Source organism: Gigantopelta aegis, chromosome 10 (genome assembly GCF_016097555.1).
Source record: "Gigantopelta aegis isolate Gae_Host chromosome 10, Gae_host_genome, whole genome shotgun sequence".
NCBI classification, from domain to species: Eukaryota; Metazoa; Mollusca; class Gastropoda; order Neomphalida; family Peltospiridae; genus Gigantopelta; species Gigantopelta aegis.
Window position 1 is genome coordinate 26,570,116 of NC_054708.1, and position 19,906 is coordinate 26,590,021.

Below are 19,906 nucleotides of genomic sequence, written 5' to 3' on the forward strand. Positions count from 1 at the left end.
TTAGTCATTCTTATTGAATATTTCAGGCCCGTGCAATGTGCTCTAGTGGTGTCGTTAAACAAAACAAACTAACTTTTCTGGCCCGTAAAACGATATCTGGAGTGTGCGTGCGTGCGTCTTATGTGTCACAATTATAAAATATTTGACGCCCAATAACCAATATCTAGTGACATTAATTTTTTTGTTTTGAAAACGCCGTTTATAAATTGTTTTAATTTTTTTGACTTGGTTCAAGAACTGGATGAATGTAATCGTGTTCATAGCTAAAAACAAAATATGTCTAATATTTCCTGAAAGGTGCTGTATTTTATTTGTTTTAAAGGTCCATACCTCGTATAATAACTGGGATTAGCAGCTCTAAGACAATTATAAATGTCCGACAATGTCGATATAAATGAACTCAGTTGTTATAGAGTTTTTGATGTAGGGTGAGACGTAAGTATTTCGAAATGGATCAAGATGAGAGATAAGTCTTCATAATACTCGACAAAAACAACCACAAAAGTTGGATTTCAAACATTTGGTCCTTGTGACGCAATCTTCTGAGGAAACCTAATTTTCCCCATTAGCAACAAAGGATCTTTATTTATTTGTTAGGGTTGTCCACCTAACAAAGAGTGGCACAGACAGCATATCAAACATTTAACACATAAAACAATCATATATGTACTTTCCCCACAGACAAGACAGAACATACCACATCTTTTGATATACAATTACCAGTTGCGAGTCAGTGGTTGGGATGGACAAAAATCCAGTGGGTCTGCTGAGGGGATTCAATCCCATGACCCAAGCATGCCAGGCAAGCACTCTGCCAACTGAGCTAAATCTCATCCAACCAATCAAAAAAACGCTTAGATCTTCCAAAATTCCAAGACAATCAAAAACAATTTTTTATTTATTATTTTAAAATATCTCCACCTGCAACCTTCTAGCGAACACACTACGACAGGCAGGACATCCTACCCTCACTATGGGAGGATGGCACTGGTAACATGTATGACAGACAGACAGACATACTGACAGACAAACAGACGGTGCTAAACACCACTTTACAATATTGCCCCTGATCTGTGTATGGCAAGACCAAAGTACGTGTATCTTGTTTTCTCATATGTTTTCTGAATATTCTTTGGTACATGTGTCAGCTTATTCCCTCTTGATCTCTGTGTGGCATCATCTAGCTATTTTGTTATATCACGTTTTGTTGATACTTTTTAGTGCATTAGATTCCACACGATAAATGTTCAAGGTAGAGGATCAATGGACAGCAGACTTCCAAAGAGAAAATGCTGCATAATTGGATGTTTCGATAGCACCTGAAAGTAGAAGTGAAAAAACACAGTGTAAGTTAATGTTGAAGCTTATTACCTGTGAAGTCCACCGCCACTCCCAAGGCACTTGGATGAGTAGGATAAAAACTAGGATGGGTTCCTTGGCTTCATTAAGCCACATAACATGACTCATAGACTGTGGTTGGCATGGCTGTCCTCCCCACAATATAAAATCCTGTCTACATCAATGAGTAGCAAGTTAACGAATTACATGCAATCTAAGTGAAGAGTAACAAGTGATTCTGTTTAAAAATTTTTAAAAAGTCTGGGGCAGAGGTCTGCGGAACAATTTTCCCTTTTGCTGTGCTCAGAAGGCTGGCAATGCCATACTTCAACACTTGAGATTCAAAATGTTCTCCGCAGATTCAGACCCTCAAGTACATGTCTACAGGTGCATTCATCCTCCACACCATCACACTAAGTTACTATCAGTAACTGTGCCTCCACCCCCACCCCACCTCCCTGACATACACTTTTAAATACACTCTGCGGGCCCCGCAGGGTGAAAACATTTCATCCTACATCCACCACCTGCCCTACAATTTCCCACTTGTTTAAACAAGTGAAAATATTGGCAGACAAGCAGATTTGTTTTTAGATGTACTTTTTTCTTTCACTGATTAATGTTGTCTTAAGTAGATTTAAAACCCGATATCCAGAAGTGTTCAAAACTACAACATTAATATGTGATACGGATAAAGTATCTCATATGTGGCATTATATGCAAAAGATTTATTTTAATCTTTCAAAAACATGCATGGAGCAAACCTGGAGCATATTTGAAATCGCTGGTCGGAAATGGACAAACACATTTTATTTTTAAGAATGGTCTTACACGTAGGAAGAAGTGTTAATAAGAACAGTTTTCACAGTTCACTGACCGATCACACCATTTAAATACAAACATCGACTCTGGATTGTTCTGGAAACTTTATGAAGTTCATTAGTCTCTGTCCTGGACAACCCAGCGGTCAGTGTCCAGGCTGGTGTGTTTTTACCTCACAGAATACAAGCACAATAATGCATTAAAATGAAGCAAATAGTCTGAGATTTGTGTCACTGGGTGCGGCTACTGCAACAAAATTGTAGAGAGAAATCAAGTAAAGTCATGATGGTTTCAGGATATGAAATAAATTGCAATGAATAGTTATGTTTGGTTGTTCGTGTTTTTTGTTTGTTTGTTGTTTTTTTGGAGGAATGTTTTGGAGTGTTTTTTTGTTTTTTTTTAACCTTCTGACTACTGCAAGCGAAACGTTACTCGATCAAGCTTATTGCATACAGTACATTAACTCATTCATATTTCCCGACCTGAAATAATAACAGAACAGCACTGATCGAGACTAATCTCAATAATGGCCGGTTTACAAAAAAATAAATTGCGTAAGAAGGAAGGAAATGTTTTATTTAACGACGCACTCAAAACATTTTATTTACTGCTATATGGCGTCGGACATATGGTTAAGGACCACACAGATATTGAGAGAGGAAACCCGCTGTCGCCATTTCATGGGCTACTCTTTTCGATTAGCAGCAAGGGATCTTTTATATGCACCATCCCACAGACAGGGTAGTACATACCATGTCCTTTGATATACCCATCGTGGTGCACTGGCTGGAACGAGAAATAGCCCAATGGGCCTACCAATGGAGATTGATCCCAGACAGACTACGCATCGAGTGAGCGCTTTACCACTGGGCTACGTCCCACCCCTAGCTACACCAATGAGTTAAACACTAGAAGTAGCAATTTAACTAATTACATGCAATCTAAGTGAAGAGTAACAGGTGATTCTGTTTAACAGTTTTCACAGTTCATTGACCAAACACACCATTGAAATACAAACGTCGACTCTGGATTGTTCTGGAAACTTTATGAAGTTCATTAGTCTCTGTCCTGGACAACCCAGCGGTCAGTGTCCAGGCGGGTGTGTTTGTAGCCCCACAGAATACAAGCACAATAATGCATTAAAATGAAGCAAATAGTCTGAGATTTGTGTCACTGGGTGCCGCGACTGCAACAAAATTGTAGCGAGAAATCAAGTAAAGTCAAGATGGTTTCAAGATATGAAATAAATTGCAATGAATAGTTGTGTTTGGTTGTTCGTGGGGTTTTTTTTGTTTGTTGGTTTTTTTTTGGTTTTTTAAACCTTCCGACTACTGCAGGCAAAACGTTACTCGATCAAGCTTACTGCATACAGTACATTAACTCATTCATATTTCCTGACCGGAAATAATAACAGAACAGCACTGATCGAGACTAATCTCAATAATGGCCGGTTTACAACAACAACAAAAATTGCGTAAGAAGGAAGGAAATGTTTTATTTAACGACGCACTCAACACATTTTATTTACGGTTATATGGCGTCGGACATATGGTAAGGACCACACAGATATTGAGCGGTCAGTGTCCAGGCTGGTGTGTTTGTAGCCCCACAGAATACAAGCACAATAATGCATTACAGTGAAGTAAATAGTTCATTGACCGATCACACCACTTAAATACAAACGTCGACTCTGGATTGTTCTGGAAATTTTATGAAGCTCTTTACCATCTGTTTTGGACATTCCAGCAGTCAGTGTCCAGGCTGATGTTTTTGTAGCCCCACAGGATACAAGCACAATAATGCATTAAACTGAAGAAAATAGTCTGAGATTTGTGTAATTGGGTGCGGTGACTGCAACAAATTGTTGAGAGAAATCTAGTAAAGTCAAGATGGTTTCAGGACGTGAAATAAATTGCAATGAATAGTTGTGTTTGGTTGTTCATGTTTTTTGTTTGTTTGTTTGTTGGGTGTTTTTTGTTTTTTTTGTTTTTAACCTTCTGACTACTGCAGGCGAAATGTCGCTTGATCAAGCTTACGCATACTCATTCATATTTCCCACCGTTTTACACACAACACTGACCAGAAATAATAATAGAACAGCACTGATCAAGACTAATCTCAATAAGGAAATGTTTTATTTAACGATGCACTCAACACATTTTATTTATGGTTATATGGTGTCGGACATATGGTTAAGGACCACACAGATATTGAGGGAGGAAACCCGCTGTCGCCACTTCATGGGCTACTCTTTTCGATTAGCAGCAAGGGATCTTTTATATGCACCATCCCACAGACAGGGTAGTACATACCATGTCCTTTGATATACCCATCGTGGTGCACTGGCTGGAACGAGAAATAGCCCAATGGGCCTACCGATGGAGATTGATCCCAGACAGACTACGCATCGAGTGAGCGCTTTACCACTGGGCTACGTCCCACCCCTAGCTACACCAATGAGTTAAACACGAGAAGTAGCAATTTAACTAATTACATGCAATCTAAGTGAAGAGTAACAGGTGATTCTGTTTAACAGTTTTCACAGTTCATTGACCAAACACACCATTGAAATACAAACGTCGACTCTGGATTGTTCTGGAAACTTTATGAAGTTCATTAGTCTCTGTCCTGGACAACCCAGCGGTCAGTGTCCAGGCGGGTGTGTTTGTAGCCCCACAGAATACAAGCACAATAATGCATTAAAATGAAGCAAATAGTCTGAGATTTGTGTCACTGGGTGCCGCGACTGCAACAAAATTGTAGCGAGAAATCAAGTAAAGTCAAGATGGTTTCAAGATATGAAATAAATTGCAATGAATAGTTGTGTTTGGTTGTTCGTGGGGTTTTTTTGTTTGTTGGTTTTTTTTGGTTTTTTAAACCTTCCGACTACTGCAGGCAAAACGTTACTCGATCAAGCTTACTGCATACAGTACATTAACTCATTCATATTTCCTGACTGGAAATAATAACAGAACAGCACTGATCGAGACTAATCTCAATAATGGCCGGTTTACAACAACAAAAAAAATTGCGTAAGAAGGAAGGAAATGTTTTATTTAACGACGCACTCAACACATTTTATTTACGGTTATATGGCGTCGGACATATGGTAAGGACCACACAGATATTGAGCGGTCAGTGTCCAGGCTGGTGTGTTTGTAGCCCCACAGAATACAAGCACAATAATGCATTACAGTGAAGTAAATAGTTCATTGACCGATCACACCACTTAAATACAAACGTCGACTCTGGATTGTTCTGGAAATTTTATGAAGCTCTTTACCATCTGTTTTGGACATTCCAGCAGTCAGTGTCCAGGCTGATGTTTTTGTAGCCCCACAGGATACAAGCACAATAATGCATTAAACTGAAGAAAATAGTCTGAGATTTGTGTAATTGGGTGCGGTGACTGCAACAAATTGTTGAGAGAAATCTAGTAAAGTCAAGATGGTTTCAGGACGTGAAATAAATTGCAATGAATAGTTGTGTTTGGTTGTTCATGTTTTTTGTTTGTTTGTTTGTTGGGTGTTTTTTGTTTTTTTTGTTTTTAACCTTCTGACTACTGCAGGCGAAATGTCGCTTGATCAAGCTTACGCATACTCATTCATATTTCCCACCGTTTTACACACAACACTGACCAGAAATAATAATAGAACAGCACTGATCAAGACTAATCTCAATAAGGAAATGTTTTATTTAACGATGCACTCAACACATTTTATTTATGGTTATATGGTGTCGGACATATGGTTAAGGACCACACAGATATTGAGGGAGGAAACCCGCTGTCGCTACTTCATGGGCTACTCTTTTCGATTAGCAGCAAGGAATCTTTTATATGCACCACCCCACAGATAGGGGATCGATACCAGACCGACCGCGCATCGAGCAAGCGCTTTACCACTGGGCTATGTCCCACCCCTGGCTACACCAATGAGTCAAACAGCAATTCTGTTTTTAACTGCTGTGAAACGGCCCAACGACGGCAATTCTGAACCTGCCTATGCCATTTCCTTTGACTTTTGCAGCAAATAAACATGACTGAAAGGTTATTTAGATGTATGCAGACATACTTCAAATGTCAAATATTGGCAGATAATGTACACCAGGTGTATACATTTTGCCATTGTTGAAAAGCTTTACCGATGGCACAGCAGTGCCTTCAGTGATGCTCTCTATCTATGGCAATTTATATCACGACGACGGCAATTGCCATCGGTGCCTTAAGTTCGAGCCCAGTAATTCTGACACGTAGTCATCAGAGAAAACCCGCTAAATTTGTCCATTAGCAGCAAGGGATCTTTTATAGTCACTTTCCAAACAGACAGGACAGCAAATACCACAGCCGTTGACCAGTTGTGACCGGCCTCGGTGGCGTCGTGGTTGGGCCATCGGTCTACAGGCTGGTAGGTACTGGGTTCGGATCCCAGTCGAGGCATGGGATTTTTAATCCAGATACCGACTCCAAACCTTGAGCGAGTGCTCCACAAGGCTCAATTGGTAGGTGTAAACCACTTGCACCGACCAGTGATCCATAACTGGTTCAACAAAGACCATGGTTTGTGCTATTCTGCCTGTGGGAGGCGCAAATAAAAGATCCCTTGCTGCTAATCGGAAAGAGTAGCCCATGTAGTGGCGACAGCGGGTTTCCTCTCAAAATTTGTGTGGTCGTTAACCATATGTCTGACGCCACATAACCGTAAATAAAATGTGTTGAGTGTGTCGTTAAATAAAACATTTCTTTCTTTCTGTTCCTGGTGTTTCTAATACCACAAAGTGCATTTTTAATATTTTTAAAAACGCACGTGCGTCTGAGAAGTAACATTTATGGAGTGGAGTTTTAGTCTGTTTTTAAGGGTATTTCACCGTTTTTACTTCACAGACTCTTGTTTCATTCTTTTATAACGTTATCCAATTTTTTGGGTGTGCACCCTCCTCTGGTTACTGATATTGAATATTTTGGTGTGCGCACCATTATGATTACACGTGTTGAAGCGCAAATAAAAGATCCCTTGCTGCTAATCGAAAAGAGTAGCCCATGTAGTGGTGACAGCAGGTTTCCTCCCTCAATATCTGTGTGGTCCTTAACCATATGTCTGACGCCATATAACCGTAAATAAAATGTGTTGAGTGCGTCGTTAAATAAAACATTTCTTTCTTTGACCAGTTGTGGTGCACTGGCTGGAATGAGAAATAAACCAATCAGTTGAATGGATCCACTGAGGTAGTTTGATCCTGTGACGCAAGCACCTCAGGCGAACACTCAACTGACTGAGCTATATCCTGCCCCCTGCTTAACTGAAATGCTATCAGAATGATGGTTTGCGTGAAATATTGAATGCTGTATTCAAGTTTTCTGGTAAAAAACGTAGATTTTTTCATTTCTACTCACCTCAGCCTTGTACATTTTAATTAAGCCTGAATTGACTTTCGCCCAGTTTGGTACCCCGCTGATATTCCACAACTGATTAGAATGCTCGGCAAATGGTCCAGTTTTAACCTGAGGTAAAAATAAAACAACCATAGATCACCGACTGAAAACAGAAAGTTAATATGTCACAGTCATTAGGGAAGGAGTGAGTTCAAAGTCTTTTAATAATACCATATATTGCCGTGTATTAGCTGACTTTTGAAGTCAAGAAATACTTTCCAAAAGAAGAGAGTCTGTTTATACACAGAGACAATAAACTGGTTAATAAAATCCTGATTGAAAACACTCCCGACTGTGCTTATAAATTTTGACTGCTTATGTAACAATAATATGTGCACAGTATAAATAAAACACCCAATCATGCAATATTATGTACTTTTTTTATTCTTGAATGCATTTCAAATTTGATGAATAATAATAAAAATGTACTTGTTTAATTGTCATTTCAATGGTCAAAACGTGTTCTTTCCAACCGTCTGCCATCTTTGTTTGACAGAACCAGTCTTTCATACAGCAAATTTAAGATACAAAACAGTGTGTTTTCTTTAAAAAAGTATTATATTTCTAATATTATTGTTTTGTTGGGAGGGCACATTAAACTGTAAAGTAATGCCATAAATAAATTAAGCTCATTATTAACATTATCAACTGAAAAAAACATAACATGAATTACACGACAATGATTACTCACTCAATTGTCACATGACCATACCATATGACAAGTGAACTAGTCTTGATCAGTTTATATTAGCTAGATCCTTCACTCCTGACACTTCCGTCTGTATCATTTTGTAAGCTCTTATCTGATTGGATCACACGATTTTGCCACCTGCCAGGCGTGGCTCTGACACTCGCCAAGTTCGCCAATTGTGAATTTTTAAAACAATTGGCGAATTTTATTTTCATTTGGCAAAATAATTTTATTTAATAATTGATATTCAAAATATCTGGGTTTCTGCCATTTTTGAAGTTTAATCAATAATTTGGTGAAATTTTCTGCTGATCCAGAGCTAACCCTACCTTTACTAGTGTGAACAACAATTACGGACCATAAAATCGGGGGGGGAGAGAGAGGGAGAGAACAGGGATTAAACATGCCTTAATGAGTTTTATAATTTAATTACTTATGTACAGTGATATGTTGTTACAGCTTGTTTATTTTCCTGTTATGATTTATCGGTGCTACGTTATTTTCGCATGGCATGGAATACGTTAGCATCGCGTTAACGATTACCGTGAATAATTAAAGGGGAAAAAATATAATGAAAAAGAAAAGCACAAGTCTATTTGTTGACAGTATTATTGAAATCAATACAATGTACAACTAGACAAAAGATGACTTCGGCTTATACACGAGGCCGATGATTTTGTACTTGATATTTAGGGTTAAACTAAGAGGTCGGCTTATACAAGGAGGCTGCTAATACACAGCAATATATGGTAAATAAAATTTTAAAAAATAAATAATAATAATAAAAAAATAATAAAAAAAAATAATAATAAAAAAATAATAAATATGATGGAAGGATGGATGAATGGATGGATGGATGGATGAATGGATAGGTGGAAGGATGGATGGATGGATGGAAGGAGGGATGGATGGATGGGTGGATGGAGGGATTGATGGAAAGATACATGGATGGATGGAACAATGGTTGGAACTGATGTATGAATGAGTACAACAGATATATAAATACATATAATATTCTAAATTTATCTTGCTTGCTTGAAAGTAAAAACAAACATAATGATTATCTCCTAATGTTTTACTCTAACTAGGCAATAAAAAAATATTTGGGTGGATTTTAACGTTATTTTATTATACAGTCTCGGGATCTCTGGTTAGAGCCTTATGTGCTTCTTAGCATGAAGGGGATTAAGTAAGTTAGTTATGATACAGTTAACCTTTAAATATATGAACATGTATGTAAATATTTTTACAGAGAAACAAAATACAAGACAAACCTCGTTGATGTATTTGATGCATGATAAGAACATGTAATCCTTACTGAAGTGTTCGTAAATTTCTGGCTTCACAAAAGATTTGGGAAATATTCTAGGATGATCTGAAATAATAAACATTTTTATAAGTAGGGCTTGAAGTAATAACTTTGGCCTAATTATAATAGCAATAATGCTTTAGTTTGTTTAATAAGTAGGCATTATAAAAACAAAAAACAAAACAAAATCAATTAAGAAAAAGTTTAAAGTCTGTTTTCTTTAGCACCACTAGACCACATTTATTTATTAATCACTGGCTATTGGATGTCAAACATTTGGTAATTTTGAAATATAGTCTTAGGAAGGAAACCCGCTAGTTTTCCATTAGTAGCAAGGGATCTTTTATATGCACCATCCCACAGACAGGATAGTATATACCACTGCCTTTGATATATACCAGTCGTTGAACACCGAAAAATAGCCCAATAGGCCCACCGATGGGGATGGATCCCAGACTGACCAGGTAATTAAATGAGAGCTTTACCACTGGGCTACATCCCGCCCCTGAATTAAAAAGAAACTTACTTATAAGTTGAGAACTCCCAAATAAAAAAGGTAGAAAATGATAATCATCCAAACTCCACACCCCGTGACTTCCTGCTGGCTCCATCCGATACACAGTCTGAAGTTTCCGCACAACAATCAGATACCTGTAGAAACAGTTTAAACAGAGAAAACATAAGGTGTGTTCTCCTTTTTAAATACTTCACCTGTCCTCAAAACAAATGCAACTTCCCGTAGGGATAGTAGTGAGGTTCAAACATTCCAACAGCCAATGACATGGCCTACTAAAATTCTTCTACTGTACACTCCCTGTTCCAGTCAAGTGACTGTAATTTCCTTTTTTTCCCGAGCAAATCGCACAGAGAACTGGAAGCAGGGAGGCCTGGGTGGGTATAAACCCTTGAGGACAGATGAAGTATCTAAAAAAGAGAAAACGCCTTAAGTTTTCTCCAATTTCTTTTCCTCTTCACATGTCCTCAAAACAAATGCAGCAATCACCAGAAGGCTCTGAAGATGTATTCATCGTCTCCCCATGGAAGAGTTGGCCAACCATGATAAGCCCCCCTCCATGGGATGCCCGTAATAGACCGTAACAGTGATGTTAGAAACAACAACAGTGATGGTGGCATCTGTCAGCGGAATGGCAAGCATAGCCCTCATGTACCTCAGTGGACCTGGAACCAGCCGTCCATTCTCTATTAGGGTTCTGACAGGGTGGGAAGGTGCAGCCACCAGGGACGCAGGTGTTTGGTAACCTCCCAATGCATTGGAGTGTTAATAAAAACATCAACAACATTATGGGTGCATCCATCAGAACATTGAACTAAACAGCCTCCTGTGTTTTCTTTCTAGTACGCCAAGTTACTGTTAGCTCAATAAGTGGAAACATGTCGTCAAAGTGCAGTGCACAAGGACTAATGTTATTCTGACAAAAGTCCTGTCACCAAACCAGTGCGTTAACTTTAGAATGGTGCAGCACACAAATGTCACAACGAGTCCTCAATTGTTGATTCGTTGTACAGTTCATTGTGCAGTCCTTGACAGAACATCAGTGGTGATGAGGATGGCCTGTGTTCACCAGATGTTGCACTGCGACCACCGGACCCAGATGATGGAATCCCTCAACATCTTCTGTGTGGATACATCCTGCAGATAGTAGTTTGTGAAGACAAAAGCAGTAGCCCCAAAACACCTTCAATGGGCGTCTTAGATGAAACAGGTGGAGATAACTCTATTCCAGATGGCGCGACGATCGACAGGGTCCCAGAAAGCTGGTTTGTCTCTGACTGGCTTCAGGTTATAAGCGACCAACTGAATGACTTGAAATTACGTATCAGTTTGTTTTAACAGTAAAGTAATATTTTAAATATCAGAATGTGTTTTGTTGCATTTTTCTTATTGTTTATCTAATTGGGAAAAGTACATAAACAAATTTTGGGTGGCAAAGTTGAGTTTTTATGCGGCAAAGTGTACCCATGCACACGTTTTTATACAGTATCAACACGAACGCACTGAGTATTATACAAAATATATATTTATTACCTTTAATGTTAATGTCTTTTCCACCATATCTAAGTATATAAAATACTAGACCGCCCTGTGTAGGAACGTCCTGTATAGAGCCGTCATCACTATATATATATATTTTTTTTTGTTTAATACTACACACCCACACGTTATACCATCGACGTCCCAAACTGCGTTCACCTAACAACAAAAACACGAATACGATATTTACGGAAATATTATTCTACATTTTTCAGCTACGATACGTGTAAAAAAATAGATTTTAATCATTTAACGTAAAATAATCAACAATTTGGATGTAAAACAAATCCATTCTAGTAAACAAAAGTGAAACACCCTACAGTAAACAGGAAAAAGTGCGACGTTTCTAACTGCGTTCAGGCGCATGCGTTTGCAAAAAGTATCGTAATGCGCATGTGCAGTTTATCATTTTCCATTTTTAAGACAACTACATGAAAAAATATATGTTTCTTAATTAGGTACAGTTGCCGAACACTTAATTTATTCAATTGTTTTAAAGGAAAAATGTCCGCGTTTTATCAACACATCGCTCACACTTGATGTCAATACTGACAGGCATTATGTCCATACCTGCGCATATTTTGTAAAATATTTTTTTTTTTTAATGAATTGATTCTAAATTAACAAAATTTATATACTCAAAATTATTTACAACTGTTATGAATGGATTATGAATACTATTCACTACAATAGAGGCACAAAAATGTAGCATACCTTTTGCAGATCGAATATAATAATTGAAAACAAATTCTAACAACAGAGGTCCTAAAAATCATAAACATTAAATTTTTTGGCCTTGTTGATCTGGCACGTGTGAGGTCATGTGACACGCACCGAATGTTAATTCATCTTTCTCCATTTTAAGTCAATTTCTACGAGTCACGTGGACCCCATATCGGTAATTTTAAGGAATAAACAAAAACGACTTAGTAAAATTAATGGTTTTAGGGGTTTGTAAAGTTTTGTATTTAGATACTTACTTTTCTTAACTTTATTGTTTATAAAAATGTTCCTGAACTGTGAAGAAAAACCGTATACATGAACGACATGCCGATGACAACAAATCGGATGTTGATTGCGCGAACCGTGCACGAGAAAACAAAGTGAACGGAATTTGAAGCATAACGCAGTTAGGGACGTTGACGATATAACAAAAACAATCCCGGCTTTTCATATATATTTTATTGATTATTATCCACAATATACATATATTTTCTTTATTATTACTGACTTCCCCCCTCATATCTCAGTACACGTGTAGACAAACGTCAACTGGTAACCATTCACTGCAGTGTATACTATAGACCGTCATGTGCAGAACCGTGCTGTGTAGGAACGTCAACACTATATATATTTTTTAATACTCGCACACGCATATGTTAAATATATATTCTTTTTTTCCCCGAGTATTATCCAAAATATACATATATTTTCTTTATATACAAAATATATATTTATTCCCTTTACTGTTAATGTGTTTTCCACCATATCTAAGTATATAAAATACTAGACCGCCCTGTGTAGGAACGATACAAAATATATATTTATTCCCTTTACTGTTAATGTGTTTTCCACCATATCTAAGTATATAAAATACTAGACCGCCCTGTGTAGGAACGTACTGTACAGAGCCGTCATCATTATATATATTTTTAATACTATTATCCACAATATACATATATTTTCTTTATTATTATTCACTGCAGCGTATACTATAGACCGTCCTGTACAGAGCCGATAAGGTTTCGGTCCCTTATGATCGTGATATAACAAAGAATGACAAAGCAATGAAAAAATACAGCTATTGTCCTAGTTTGTTGGACCCTGACGAGTGACGCGCCACCTGTTTTATTATCTCCCCTGTTCTGAGCTAAGACGCCCATTGGTAATAGGTGTGTTACAGTGCAACCATAGCAGCAAGTGCATGTAGTTCATGCGGCTTGGATGCCAATGGTGGAGGTAATCCTTCATGATTGGTAAGAACAAACGATTGTGGAACATATCCAAGTAGCCACAGTGTTCTTAGTGATATCTTTCAAGTGGCTCTGGTTATGGTTACATGAGAGAAACATTTGATGTGAGAGAAAAAATATGTTCTCTCAATGTAGTGCTTTAGGGCTCGAACAGGACATAATGACAAGTCCTCGACATTGTGTGGCCCCACAATGGAGGAGAGTGCTTGTATAGAGTAGGTTTGATTAAGACAAAGAGCAAAAAGGAAAGACGTCCAAACCACACATGTAAAGGAAAAAGAAGAAGTTACAGTTACGTGATCACAACAGGAAGGAGTGTACAGTAGAAGAATTTTAGGCCATCCCATTGGCTGTTGGGATGTTCAAACCAGACTACTATCCATAGGGGAATATGCATTTGTTTTGAGGACAGGTGAAGAGGAAAAGAAATATATTATTCAAATTTCACTTTGGTGCATCAAAATATAGACACATATATCAGGGTTGAAAATTAGTAGTCGCCTTTATTGGCTAAGGACAACTATTTTTTTTACAAAGGTAGTCCGTTTGGAGACCATCGATTTTAGTGTCTGGCGAGTAGGGTACTAGTTAAAAAAGAAACACACCGATACTGAATGTGACAAAACACACCACATCTATGTTGGCGCAAAATACAGATCTGGCAACAGAATACCTAGAACATGTTCTACATTTTGAGTGCCAACATAATGAATAAAGATAAAATTCATATAAAAAAATTTATTTATTACGTTTTAAAGCCATACTGTCTCAAATAACATTTTATTAGGGGTAAAAGTGCAGTGTAAATTAAAACAAAAATTCTTTACAAATTACCATCAAACTGCATAGGTTAACTCTTTTGTCGTGTGTGTGATACAAGTTTTAAGGCAATTGATGGAACATCCAAGGTAATCTGAATGACACAACCATAATACATCATCAGGGCCGTATCTCTGCACAAAGTAAGAGTTGAATGGGCATTTGGCCAAACAGTGGATGATTCCATGGATATCCATCAAGAACAGCCACTCCTGAGCAAATGATTTGCTGGGAATTTCACCCCTCTTGTATCACCACAAAGTTTATTAAATCCCTCTTGCATCGACACAGAGGACTGCCACTCTCAGGCTAGTTTACTAAAGCACGCGCTGTTCTACGGTCTGTTTCTACTGCATTATATTTTACCCTGTAATGAAAATGAGATTTAGTATGTTTAATTTAATGGTACTTTGTAAAGAAACATGTTTACATATACTGAATTTCTTTTTATTTCTTTTTTTTTTTGAGTTGGTATAGGTTTAAAACTTAACAACATGTTTTTATATCAATTTTTACTTGATTCATTATGATGTTAAACGTCAATTCATTGGGTTTTGTTTAACATACGTGTAAACAGTTATTAAACAAAAAACACTATAGTTTTAATTTTACCCAATGTAATAATTGGAGGACTAGTTGAATTTGACAAGGGCCAGTAAGATTTTTCTTCAACTGGCCCTGCTGGCAACCTTGGTTTTCATGTTAATTTTCAACCCTGATATATATGTTAAGCAGTTACCAGAGATTTTTATATAAGCTATACCAAATAATTTGCCATCCGTCAAATTACATGTAGATCATGTACCCTAAAAACTGAAGTAGTGTTTGGAGAATATAAATCATAATACTTAAACTGCTTAAAAATGTTTACATCCCAGTACTGTCCGACACCAAGAGTGAGTTTTAACAGCCTCTACACTGACTTCTCTCTCACTAACAACTGATTTTCAACCGACTTGAGGCAGACAGCCCAGAGGGGTATTCCCAGGACAGTGTATATGAACTGTAGTTGAATATAAGCTCAAAAATGAACTTGAAGTGAATGATGTTCTAAATTTAATATGCAAATGAAATTAGATATACTTAAGCAGTTTAAGTTTGTTTTGTTTAACTGGATTAATCAATCATCGGCTGTTGGATGTCAAACATTTGGTAATTCTGACTCGTAGTCATCACAGGAAACCTGCTACATTTTTCCTAACACAGCAAGGGATTTGTTATATGCACTTTTCCAGACAGGAAAGCACATACCACAGCCTTTGACCAGTTGTGGTGCACTGTTTGGAATGAGAAAAAATCCAATCAGTTGAATGGATCAACTGAGATGATTCGATCCTGCGACGCATGCACCTCAGGCAAGCACTTAACTGACTGAGGTAAATCCTGCCATTATATACTTGAGCAATGCACAATCGAAACAATTATTCTTACAATTTCCAGAGGTCTGTATTGGATGTAAACATTTCATTGGTAACTCTGACATGTAGTCTTCTGGGGAACACACTGCATTTTTCCATTAGTAGCAAGGGATCTTTGATATGCACTTTACCACAGACAGGACAACACACACCATGGCATTTTATACTCTAGTCATAGGGCAATGTTTGGGATGGGAAAACACTCAATCAGAGAATGAGACCATGACAGTGGTTCGAGCGTATGACCTAATGCACACAAGGTGATGGAAAGATGGAAAGGAAAGGAAAGGAAATGTTATATTTAACGACGCACTCAACACATTTTATTTACGGTTATATGGCATAAGACATATTGTTACGGACCATACAGATATTGAGGGAGGAAACCCACTGTCGCCACTTCATGGACTACTCTTTTCGATTGGCAGCAAGGGATCTTGTATATGCACCATCCCATAGACAGGAGAGCACATACCACGGCCTTTGATATACCAGTCTTGATGCAGTGGTTAGAACGAGAAATAGCCCAATGGGCCCACTGATGGCAATCGATTCCAGACCGACTGCGCATCAAGTGAGCACTTTACCACTGGGCTACTTCTCGCTCCCTCTACCAATGGAGGTAGATCCCACCCCTTAAAATGAATGAATTACTCACTTAAAAAACACTTTGAGACAAGAAGCTATGAAGTCATCCGATCTTAAAGCTCCTAGCTTAAACAGGCAGCAGAGAAATGCGACAAATGACATTTCATGACCTACAACACAAAAAGGTATGTTTGTTTAACCATAAGCCGACACAGCGTAATCAGCAGCTATTACATGTTACGGTAACTATTTAAATAAACCCAGTTTTTAGGTAACTTTTAGACTTTTTGGTGTCTATTCCAAAGAGTCAAAAAAATTTATACAAAAATAATTAATAATACACCACAACAAATGTGTTGCAGTAAGTTAATAAACTTCTGCAGGCATCATAACAAGGCACCAACACACCAGTTTCAACTTAGAATTTTGAGTCTATACCAAGAAATAAAAATATCACTTTATAACTACGATTATGCTGATGAAGTTTTCTTAAATCTTCTAAAACTGTTCTTATTCAAAATATGTTGTATAGCTATAAGCAAACACTCTTTGCACAAAGAATACAGCTTGAAAATTCATACTTTTGTCAACCTATTTTCAGATGTTGTGTGCGTATAATATATATATTTTCCATACTCAGAAAATAAAACCTGATGAATGATTCTTGTTCAATTACATGTATGTATTTGGTACGCTAGTGTAAAGAAGCTATGAAACTTTTTAACTATAAAGTCCTACCTGTTCCATAATCTATTCTTGTTGAGTTGCCCACACTCTCCACGAGATAGTGACTTAATTCAGGCAATGCAGGAAACAGTTTCTCATCCAGCACTTTCTTCAGACATGAATCAGAATTCTAAACAAGAATCAAATACATCAAACTGGAAATTTTATTGTCAAAACAAACGGATAATACTGATCTACATGTAAAATGGATATATGTTTAATTAGTAAATATAACAGCAATAAACCTAAATAGTTTTATTCTATAAGTTACCCATGATATTCATGTCATAAACCCATGTAATAATGTAGTGTATTAACCCGGTTAATAATGGTATGCAAATTTATAGGTATATGCAAATTTGCAAGGTCACTAGGTAATAACTCCGTCATTTGTTTACAAGTCAACAAGACCTGTATACCTTAGTGTAACATTTCCATAAAATTTAGTTAAAATGTTTGCCATCAAACTAATTTGTGCTAATCGTGATGAAGTCATATTACCAATGGAGGCACCTTTAGTACTGTAATTTACTAAATACCAAATGAAAATGTTATTTAAGAAGTGTTATAGGATAAATAGAATTTGCTACTTGTGTGTTTTTTAAATATGTACTCTATCAACCTCGTCTAGTTAATCGGTATTTGTGTCGACGTAGACTCGATTGATATTTTCCATATTAAAAACACTCGTGACGAATCCTCTATTTCTCTAATTTTCAAAACTAAAATATTACCAGTATTTGTTTATTAATATTTAATTTAGTATTATCTTAAGTTTTGATTTTATACTAAGTCTTATAGTTTTTCATATATTCAGTTTTGGAGCTGTAATTAATATGGAAGATGTAAAGTTCAAGTTGTTTCATTTAACGACACCAGAGCACACTCAGTCTGATAAATAAATCATTGGCTACTAGATGTCAAACATTTGACAATTCTAACAAAGTTTTAGAGAAAACCTACTGCATAAAATGAACTGATCGTAAAGTCCCGTTTCATCTCCCTATATATTAATGACCAACTTATGCAAACTGTACAATGAACTACTAATATAACAAAGTAACTATCATGGTCCCTTCCAGTTCTTTATAAGAGTATTTTACTGTACGTGTCGTGGGGCACTGGTTGCAGAAGAAAAAAAAGGCAATAAAAGAAAGAGTTCAATCCTATGATCAAAGGCGAACACTCTACAGACTGCCCCAGTTTGGAAGATATGTGCACAATGTGCATTTATATATCTGTATATATGAAACATATCGTATTGACTGTCAATATGCTATCTATTACTATAGTACATTATGTCATGATATAGACATCTTTGTTATATTCACCGGTGAATTAATTATGATGGTGATGATAATGATGGCAACTTCATGATATGCGAGAAGCAGCTTATGCTAACCCATTACTCACCTAAAAAAAGGAAAACTGTGTTTTCATGCCCACACTTCAATGTTTTACTTTATAAAAATATATCTATTTTGTAGATTTGTGAAATTGTTTTCCTTATCTGAAATTCTTTGAACAGAATTACTTCAAATTAGAGGCCTGTTGATGATGACATAAACAATGTTTGTTTCATTTGACGACACCACTAGAGCCCATTGATTAATTAATCATCAGCTTTTGCTCGTCATACATTTGATAATTGTGACAGTTTTAGAGAAAACATGCCACGTTGTTTTCATTAGTAGCAAGAGATCTTTTATGGGCACTTTCCCATATACCGTCGCCCTTGATATATGTACGGCACTGGTTGGGTTGGGGAAAATTTAATCAGAGAATGGGTCCATTGAGGTGATTCGATCCTACGACACAAACACCTAAGTAAGTGCTCTACCAACTGAGCTAGTTCTGTCCCTGATGATGATGGTGGCAACAACAATGATGATGATGATTAGAAAACCAGATTAAACCTCTTTTAACTTGTTAAACCAATCCCGGAAGGCCTTGTTGCCGAACCTCTGTGGTTGTTCAACCGGTGGTATCTCATCGATCCATGCAGAAAATTCATCCAGCATCACAGTTAACTTCTCACACAGCTGTCAACCAAAAACACAGAGTTTAACATGTTAACATGTCATTACAAAATACGATATTAGTATTGTTATAATGGTATTATTCATCATTATAATTAGTATTTATTTTGTTACATCTGGTAACAGATGGCAGCAATCCACAAACTCACAGCAGGTGTTCCCACTAGGGTCTCCACGAGCACTCGAGTACTCGGGCATGGGTCGAGTCTAGCAAGACTCGAGTCCGTTCACAGGACTCGAGTACCCATACAAGGTGGAATACAATGAGCAACTACAATATAATGGACAATGTAGGACAATAATTTCAGCAGTAGACAATCAACAATGTAAGTGACACAATCATGACATGATCATGCGCTAGTGTCTCTTTTAATACTGACCGTCCGTCAGTCACAACACTTCTAAATGCAATACAATGGTATGATTTGGCATCCATTTTCAGCACTGGAATTAAGATGCATAATGTTAATATTTTATTTTATTCCTTAATCTCACCATCATCTAGTGTAAGTGTTGGGTACTCTGGTCCGGGTCAAGTTTGACCTTCGAGTACTCGGGACGGGACGTATACTATAGCCCAGTAATAAAGCGTTCGCTTGATGTGCGGTCGGTCTGGGATCGATCCCGTCGGTGGGCCCATTGGGCTATTTCTCGTTCCAGCCAGAGCTCCACAACTGGTGTAACAAAGACCATGGTATG

At 37.3% G+C, this 19,906-nt stretch overlaps 1 protein-coding gene across 2 annotated transcripts in view; it reads right to left on the minus strand.

Annotated features, from left to right (window-relative positions):
- Window positions 1-510: 510 nt before the first annotated feature.
- Window positions 511-19,906, minus strand: part of LOC121384148 (serine/threonine-protein phosphatase 2A activator-like) — a 30,228-nt gene continuing 10,832 nt past the window's right edge. For both annotated transcript variants that reach the window (XM_041514400.1, XM_041514399.1), the window contains exons 4-10: window positions 19,085-19,210; window positions 17,181-17,298; window positions 16,513-16,612; window positions 10,118-10,242; window positions 9,557-9,657; window positions 7,553-7,660; window positions 511-1,319 (exon numbers count right to left, since the gene is read on the minus strand). In XM_041514400.1, the coding sequence (XP_041370334.1) occupies window positions 1,248-1,319; window positions 7,553-7,660; window positions 9,557-9,657; window positions 10,118-10,242; window positions 16,513-16,612; window positions 17,181-17,298; window positions 19,085-19,210 (750 nt within the window). In that variant the 3' untranslated portion in view covers window positions 511-1,247. The remainder of the gene's footprint in view (window positions 1,320-7,552; window positions 7,661-9,556; window positions 9,658-10,117; window positions 10,243-16,512; window positions 16,613-17,180; window positions 17,299-19,084; window positions 19,211-19,906) is intronic.